General features: G+C 47.6%; 1 protein-coding gene and 1 long non-coding RNA gene across 4 annotated transcripts in view; one reads left to right on the plus strand and one right to left on the minus strand.

The window, feature by feature from the left end:
• The window catches only part of SPAG5 (sperm associated antigen 5), a 24,872-nt gene extending 17,991 nt beyond the window's left edge, over positions 1 to 6,881 (minus strand). For both annotated transcript variants that reach the window (XM_025362563.1, XM_025362562.1), the window contains exons 1-2: positions 6,705 to 6,881; positions 6,319 to 6,444 (exon numbers count right to left, since the gene is read on the minus strand). In XM_025362563.1, the coding sequence (XP_025218348.1) occupies positions 6,319 to 6,444; positions 6,705 to 6,755 (177 nt within the window). In that variant the 5' untranslated portion in view covers positions 6,756 to 6,881. The remainder of the gene's footprint in view (positions 1 to 6,318; positions 6,445 to 6,704) is intronic.
• Positions 6,599 to 9,110, plus strand: part of LOC112609618 — an 18,723-nt gene continuing 16,211 nt past the window's right edge. The window contains exons 1-2 of one of the 2 annotated variants that reach the window (XR_003116224.1): positions 6,948 to 7,061; positions 7,509 to 7,654. This is a non-coding gene — a long non-coding RNA (uncharacterized LOC112609618). Of the gene's footprint in view, positions 7,655 to 9,110 lie in introns of both variants that reach the window. The other variant, XR_003116223.1, reaches the window with a different exon arrangement.

Consider the following 9,110-nt stretch of genomic DNA (forward strand, 5'->3'; position numbering starts at 1 on the left):
AAAAAAAAAAAAAAAAAAAAACGGCTGAGAATATAGATCCGTATCATGGGCAGATGGCAGCTTGAACATGACCCCACTCCTTTCCATTCCGAAATCTTAACGCACTTGTAGATGAACAGGTAGGAGGGGTCCATAGGGTGTGAGTGAAGGCTCAAGCTCTGTCAGAATCTAGAGTTGGTACAAGATCTTCTCCCTCTTGGCTGGGCGCCGTAGCTAACGACTGTAATCCCAGCACTTTGGGAGGCCAAGGCGGGCAGATCACCTGAGGTCAGGAGTTTGAGACCAGCTGACCAACCTGGTGAAACCCCCATCTCTACTAAAAATACAAAATTAGCTGGGCGTGGTGGCGCATGCCTGTAATCCCCGCTACTCGGGAGGCTGAGGCAGGAGAATTGCTTAAACCCAGGAGGCAGAGGTTACAGTGAGCCGAGTTTGCACCATTGCACTACAGCTTGGGCAAGAGAGACTTCTTTGAGACTCCATCTCAAAAGAAAAAAAAAAAAAAAAAGATCTTCTCCCTCTTGAAACAGATGAGAATTTGGGAACCAGAGTTAGAAAGCACATGGACCACAGAGATCCATGAAGTCCAGGGAGAAAGGGCAACACTAACCTGTGCCAGTGACCTAGTCTTATAGTCCACAGAGCTAAGGGCATCCTGAACACAGGGGTTGAACCAACTTGGCCCTTGGGATTTGAAGAGACCTAGACTTTGTAGCACAGGAGACTAAAGAGCAGAGAGACTTCCTCCTGATGCCCTGACAAGGGACTGACAACCTCCCTACTGCTGGGTCACAGGGAGAAAGACAAGTGCACCTTCTACCAACTGCACGATTGCTGGACCTGAGACTCAATGAACAACAAAAGAAAATATGAATGATCTTAAGTGGATCTGGTATAGCCAGAGAAAGGATAAGCACTAAGATAGTTAGTAAAGGCAGACCTTAGGCCAGGTACAGTGGCTCATGCCTGTAATCCCAGCATTTGGGAGGCCACAAGTAGGTGAATCGCTTGAGTTCAAACCTCATCTCTACTAAAAATACAAACATTAGCTGGGTATGGTGGTGCTGATGCGTGCCTGTAGTCCCAGCTACTCAGGAGGCTGAGGTGGGAGGATCATTTGAGCTCAGGGGGCAGAGGTTGCAGTGAGCCAAGATTGCGCCACTGCACTCCAGCCTTGGTGACAGAGCAAAAACCTGTCTCAAAAAATAAATAAATAAATAAATAAAAGAAAAGGTAGACCCTAAGAAAACAGAGCTGCCGGAAGACACAGATGATAATCTGAACAACAAAAAACATGAGTACTTAAGCTTTAACTACAACATAAATACACACAAAAAGACTTTTTAGAAATAATAAATATTATTTTAAATAAAAAATGTCAGTAAAATGAATTGAAAGAGTAAATTATCAGAGTTGAAACTAGAATTACTGGCCTGGACAAGTGGACGAAATATCTTAAAGCAAAGATAAAAATATAAAGAAATGTAAATCTGAAGGAAAAGCTAAAAGAATTAGAAGATAAACCCAGGAAACCTAACAGTTAAATAAAAGAAATTCCAGAAGAGAACATATATACATAAGGCACTGATTAACAAATATTAGAAGAAAATTGCCCCAATAAAAGACCTGAGTTTGCACATTAAAACGGCTCACCAGTTTCTAAGCAGGACTGACTAGAAAAGATACAAGCTAGACACATAATTATAAAATTTCTGTGCTACAACGAAGATAAAACTATTTTGGAAGCTTTAGATAGAAAGTCCAATTATTTATTAAAAAAATAATCAAACAGGCCAGGCACAGTTGCTTACGCTTGTAATCCCAGCACTTTGGGAGGCCGAGGCGGGTGGATCATGAGGTCAGGAGATCGAGACCATCCTGGCTAACACGATGAAACCCCATCTCGGCCGGGCGCGGTGGCTCAAGCCTGTAATCCCAGCACTTTGGGAGGCCGAGGCGGGTGGATCACAAGGTCAGGAGATCGAGACTATCCTGGCTAACATGGTGAAACCCCGTCTCTACTAAAAATACAAAAAACTAGCCGGGCGCGGTAGCGGGCGCCTGTAGTCCCAGCTTCTTGGGAGGCTGAGGCGGGAGAATGGCGTGAACCCGGGGGGCGGAGCTTGCAGTGAGCCGAGATCGCGCCACTGCACTCCAGCCTGGGAGACACAGTGAGACTCCGTCTCAAAAAAAAAAAAAAAAAAAAAAAAAAGAAACCCCATCTCTACTAAAAATACAAAAAATTAGCCGGCCGTGGTGGCGGGCACCTGTAGTCCCAGACACTTGGAAGGCTGAGACAGGAGACTGGTGTGAACCCGGGAGGCGGAGCTTGCAGTGAGCCAAGATTGCGCCACTGCACTCCAGCCTGGGCGACAGAGCAAGAGCCTGTCTCAAAAAACAAAAAACAAAAAACAAAAGATAATCAAACATGAAATTTCTCATTTATATCAGTGGATAAAACAAAACCAAAGTTAGGTTAAAAAGGGCTTCTGATATTCTGGCACTGTCCTACTTACTGACCTGGGTATTAGTTACATGGATGTGTACTTTATAGTAATTTGTTATGCTGTTATGTTTTATTGTAATTTCATGTATCTTACTTTAATTTTGAAATTATTAAAAGGTATGGTGGCTCACACCTATAGTCCGAGCTATTCAGGAGGCTGAGGTGGGAGGATTGCTAGAGCTCAGGAGTTCAAGGTTGCAGTGAGTCAAGATCACACCACTGCACTGTCGCCTGGGTAACAAAGCAAGACCTTGTCTCAAAAAAAAAAAAAAACAAACAAACAGGGCGCAGTGGCTCACACCTGTAATCCCAGCACTTTGGGAGGATGAGGCGGTCGGATCACAAGGTCAGGAGTTCGAGTCCAGCTGGGCCAATATGGTGAAACCCCATTTCTACTCAAAATACAAAAACCAGCCGGGCATGGTGGCGGGCGCCTGTAGTCCCAGCTACTCGGGAGGCTGAGGCAGGAGAATCGCTTGAACCTGGGAAGCAGAGGTTGTCGTGAGCCGAGATCCGGCCACTGCACTCCAGCCTGGGCGACAGAGCCAGACTCCGTCTCAAAAAAAAAAAAAAAAAAAAAAAAATATAAACATGAGTGTGTGTGTGTGCATTTACAAAATAGACACACATAAAGAGATGCATGAAAGAATTGTCAAATATGACAGTTATCTAAGATAACAGAAATATTTCTTCCTTATACATTTATATATTCAAATGCTTCAAACAATTAAAATCTATTAATAATCAAAAATTTACAAACAGACCAGGAGCAGTGGCCCACACCTATAATCCCAGCACTTTAGGAGGCCACGGTGGGCAGATCACTTGAGGTCAAGAGTTTGAGACCAGCCTGGCCAACATGATGAAACCTCACCTCTACTAAAAATACAAAAAATTAACCAGGCATGGTGGCACGCGCCTGTAATCCCAGCTACTGGGGAGGCTGAAGCAGGAGAACTGCTTGAACCCGGGAGGTGGAGGTTGCAGTGAGTTGAGATCATGCCACTGCACTCCAGCCTGGATGAAGGAGTGAGACCCTGTCTCAAAAAAAAAAAAAAGAAAAAAAAAATTAGGCCGAGCACCGTGGCTCATGCCCATAATCCCAGCACTTTGGGAGGCTGAGGTGGGCAGATCACGAGGTCAGGAGTTCGAGACCAGCCTGACCAACCTGGTGAAACCCTGTCTCTACTAAAAATACAAAAATTACCTGGGCATAATGACACATGCCTGTAATCCCAGCTACTCAGGAGGCTGAGGCAAGAGAATTGCATGAACCTGGGAGGCAGAGGTTGCAGTGAGCCTGGATGGCACCACTGCACTCCAGCCTGGGTGACAGAGTGAGACTCTGTCTCAAAAAAAAAAAAATTCGCCAGGCATGGTGGCACACACCTGTAATCCCAGCTACTTGGGAGGCTGAGGGAGGAAAATTGCTTGAACCTGGGAGGCAGAGGTTGCAGTGAGCCAAGATTGTGCCACTGTGTACTCCAGCCTGGGTGACAGAGTGAGACTCTCAAAAAAAAATTTTTTTTACAAAACAAAAATAATGGCTATTTTGTTGGGGAAAAACCCTTTTCATCGAGTAGCTGACTACATCTGGAGGTAGTACGCCCAGTAGTTAAGAGGGAAGGAGAATTCAATTTCAATCTAGTATTCTGCTATTGTGATTAAATAATCATGGTTAAATTCTATAAGCTCAGGCCAGGCACTGTGGCTCCCGCCTGTAATCCCAACACTTTGGGAGGCTGAGGCAGGTGGATCACCTGAGGTCAGGAATTCGAGACCAGCCTGGCCAATATGGCGAAACCCCATCTCTACTAAAAATACGAAAATTAGCCAGGCGTGGTGGCACATGCCTGTAATCCCAGCTACTAGGGAGGCTGAGGCAGGAGAATCGCTTGAACCGAGGAGGCAGAGGATGCAGTGAGCCAAGATCATGCCATTGCACTCTAGCCTAGGGAACAAGAGCGAAACTGCATCTCAAAATAAATTAATTAATTAATAATCATAATAAATTCTATAAGCTCTATAGAGCTCAATTTCTACCTAGTACTTATTTATTTTCCACCTTAAGCTGTACTGTCTAATATGATAGCTACCTGTCACACGTAGCTATTTAAATTAAAAATTCAGGCCGGGCGCAGTGGCTCACGCCTGTAATCCCAGCTCTTTGGGAGGCGAAGGCGGGCAGATCACCTGAGGTCATGAGTTCGAGACCAGCCCGATCAACGTGGAGAAACCCCATCTTTACTGAAAATACAAAAATTAGCTGGGCGTGGTGGCACATGCCGGAGGCTGAGACAGGAGAATTGCTTGAACCCGGGAGGCAGAGGTTGCAGTGAGCCAAGATCACACCATTGCACTCCAACCTGGGCAACAAGAGCGAAACTCCATCTCAAAAAAAAAAAAAAAATTTAATTTAATTTAATTAAAAATTCAATTCTTCAGGCCAGGCGCAGCGGCTCACACCTGTAATCCCAGCACTTTGGGAGGCCGAGGCAGGCGGACCACTTGAGGTCAGGAGTTTGAGACCAGCGTGGCCAACATTGTGAAACCCTATCTCTACTAAAAATACAAAAAATTACCTGGGTGTGGTGGCATGCACCTGTAATCCCAGTTACTCAGGAGCCTGAGGCAGGAGAATTCCTTGAGCCCTGGAGGCAGAGATTGCAGTGAGCCAAGATCACTCCACTGCACTCCAGCCTGGGTGACAGAGCAAGACTCCCATCTCAAAAACAAAAAACTTCAATTCTTCAGTCACCTCAGCCACATTTTAAGTGCTCGGTAACCATGTGACTAGTAGTTACCATGCTGGACAGCACAGATTATCAAATATTTCCCTCATCCCAGAAAGTTCTATTGGACAGTAGGTATTTTGCAAATCTTTCAAGAAAGACTGCTATCATCCTACTGTTACTCAGGATGTCATCTGTCTTTATACACTCTTTCCTCCTCAAACCAATTTTACTGATATCCCATCTCCTTCCAAAAATAATTCATATGCATGAAAATGAATAGATATGATTAATGAAATAACAAAGTCATGGTCAAAAAAGAGGAAGCAAAACTTCCTATTTTGCGAGTAACAGTAGCTGTATGTGATGATCCAGTTTGGCCTTGAGCTTTCTAGAAGGCAGAGCAAGAGGGAAAATATGGTAAACTGCATAGTTCTCATTATCAGAAAGAAAAGGATAGCAATTTCTTCAGGAAGACAATTTTTCCAGGCAGTTAGTCCCAAAGCCTTTCTTTGAGGAATCTTATACAGGAGTCAAGCTTCTTCCTTGACAAGTTTTGACAGCAACTGAAATGCAGTTTCTACATGGCTACATCTCTCAAGACGTTTAACAAAAGTACAAATCAGTGAGGGCAATTCTGCAAGGGGCTAGTTTAAACTAAGGTGATCCAAGTACCCTGCCTTCCAGTGGTGTAACTTGATCCCAGGAGAGTTCTGACTACCTCCTAGAGTGAATGGATATTGCCTCAATCTTACAGCTGACTGACCTTTCCATAAGTGACCCCATGTTGGAGGAAGAGCACTAATCAGAGTGGCAGGATTTCTAAGTAGTTTGATAAAGGTCGAAGGGAGGAGGAGGAGGTAATAAAAACTAACAGCTAAACAGAGATTCAGGTTCTCAGTGGATTTCCTTTAACCACCCTAGGGCACCTCTCTGTTGGCCTGAATAGCTGTAAATGGATGTCAGTGACGTAGAAGACTTCATTATCGTTATTAATTATTCTAGCCCTGGCCCTCTGTTCCCCTGAGCTCTCACCCTGGGCAAACAGCCCAGTCGAGAAGCTGTCCAGGCGAATCTCACCTGCAGCCCCAGCTTGCACAGTGATGGGGTCAGCGAGGAGCAAGCGGGGGGCCTTTTTCCAGAGTTGGTGAGGGCACCGGGCTGCAGGATAAGTTCGCGGAGAGGAGTTCTCATAGCTGGTTTTCCCTGAGAAAGAAACCAAGAAAGAGGGCTAGTGTGAGGAAGCCTGGGCTCTGCTAGCCCGCCCTTCCTCCCTCCCTAAGAAGCCCAAGAGGCGATTAGAAGAGTAGGCTCGCATTCTAGTCGCGCAGGAGCGGCAAGGCGAACAAAGACTCCACAAGCACCCAACCCCAGGCACGACCCAACTTTCCAGGACAGTCGACACGGCCGGTGCCCCCGCGCCAGCAGCCCGGCCCAGCTCTCTCCGCCGGAGCTCTCCCGCTCACCGTCTGGGGCGAAGGCGACAGGCTAAGGCTCAGTTTTTTCACCCGCCACATCTTCAGCCAGAAGGCAGGCCGATCACGTCTCAAACCAAGTCGAGGACGCCATGTTCACCCGCCGTCTGTGTTTGAACCTGCTCTGCGCTTCCCAATTGGCTGCTTCAGGCGGGCGCGTCCGCTCGGCGCTGGGGCCCGGGGACGGGGGGCGGGGCCCGCGTTGACCACGCCCCCGGTCCTGCCAGCCAGTGGGTTGTCACGCGCTTTCCGCTGACTGAGCCCTCACCGCAGACACCGACTGTAGGGCTGGATGCAGGCCCGGCCCAGGACAGGTCCTGTGTCCTCACACCGGGAAGGACCCCGCAGGTAGCTGGGGAGTCCAGGAGTCCATCCCTCCTGATTCCAGTGGACCTCCTCACATTCATGGTGTTCACATCCAAGTTGTCTCCGTGGATGGAAAGAGCAAGCCGCTCCCTAGGTCTCCCTCAGGCCCCTCCAGCCGCAGCCTTGACGGGAAAGAGCCGGCCAGGGAGTCTAGAAGCCGAAGCGGTGACAAGCTGCTTCCCTAGGCTTGGTGGGCCCGCGTACAGGACGGCCTGGGCCGTGGTTCTTGACCTGGGCTGTAATGTCTCCAGAGTTTCTGGGCTTTTCCTGGGACTTGCTTAGGCCGGCTCCCAGTTTACTGGGCTTACCGCCTACATGTATTGAACATTGAGTGTGTGCCTGGCGCTGTGCCGAATGGCGTGTAGTAGCTCATTTAATCCGCATAAGGACCTACGTAGTGAGAAATACTATAATACCCATTTGAAACAGGAAGGAGCTGAGTCAGAGAGACCGTGTGTAATTTGCTCAGCATCGCACAGATAGTTAAATGGCAGAGCCGCCCTTCCTCCCCGCCCCGCCAGCTCCTGCCTTCTGCTTGTGCACGGGAAGCCTATTGAAGGTAGGACAGCCGAAAAGTAAGTATTCAGAGTGAGCCGTTTGCGAAGGTGTGTTCCTTTGCACACTCACGGCGCCCTATTTACACTCTGCAAGTCTTAATACATTGGGGGAAAGCAGCAGTCCAAAGAGTAGGAACTATGATGTTATAAACTGCAGCGTCCTCAGGACGGGCTTCCTAGCACTGTGTTGTCCAATACATTAGCCCTAGCCATAGTGGCTTTTGAGCACCTCAAATGTGACTAGTCCCAGTGGGAATGTGCTATAAATGTAAAACACTGTACAAACTGGATTTCAAACACGTCGTATGAAAAAAAGAATGCAAAATAGCACCAGGTGCCGTGGCTCCTGCCTGTAATCCCCGCACGGAGGAGGCAGAGGCAGGGGGATCCTTTAAACCCAGGAGTTCGAGACCTGCTTAAGCAATATAGTGAGACCTATGTCTACAAAAAAAAAAAAAAAAATTTAGACCGGGTGCGGTGGCTCACGCCTATAATCCCACACTTTGGGAGGCCAAGGCAGGCGGTTCACCTGAGGTCAGGAGTTGGAGACCAGCCTGCCCAACGCAGCGAAACCTCATTTCTACGAAAAATACAAAAATAAGCCTGGTGTGGTGGCACACGCCTGTAATCCCAGCTACTCGGGAGGCTGAGGCAGGGAGAATCACTTGAACCTGGGAGGCGGAGGTTGCAGTGAACTGAGATGGCACCACTACACTCCAGCCTGGGTGACAGAGCTACACTCCATCTCAAAAAAATATATATTTTGTAAACCAGGGGTGGTGGCACACACCTATAATCCCAGCTTGGGAGGATCGCTTGAACCTAGTTCAAGGCTGCTATGAGCTATGATCATCCCACTGCACTCCAGCCTGGGCGACAAAGCAAGACACTGTCTCAAAAAAAAAAAAAAAAAAAAGGAATGTATCTTTTAAATACTGTTTATATATTGAAATATTTTAGGAATATTGGGTTAAATAAAATACATTAATTTTTTTTTATTTTTATTTTATTTTTTTTTTTTTGAGACAGGGTCTTGCTTTATCACCACCCAGGCAGGAGTGCAGTGGTGCTATCATGGCTCACTGCAGCCTTGAACTCCTAGGCTCAAGCAATCCTCCTGCCTCAGCCTCCTGAGTAGCTGCGACTACGGATATGTGCCACCACACCTGGCTAATTTTTTATAAAGACAATCTCTTGCCGGGCGCGGTGGCTCACGCCTGTAATCCCAGCACTTTGGGAGGCCGAGGTGGGCGGATCACAAGGTCAGGAGATCGAGACCACGGTGAAACCTCGTCTCTACTAAAAATACAAAAAATTAGCCGGGCGCGGTTGTGGGCGCCTGTAGTCCCAGCTACTTGGGAGGCTGAGGCAGGAGAATGGCGGGAACCCGGGAGGCGGAGCTTGCAGTGAGCTGAGATCCGGCCACTGCACTCCCGCCTGGGCGACAGAGCGAGACTCCGTCTCAAAAAAAAAA

Source organism: Theropithecus gelada, chromosome 16, assembly GCF_003255815.1.
Source record: "Theropithecus gelada isolate Dixy chromosome 16, Tgel_1.0, whole genome shotgun sequence".
NCBI lineage: Eukaryota > Metazoa > Chordata > Mammalia > Primates > Cercopithecidae > Theropithecus > Theropithecus gelada.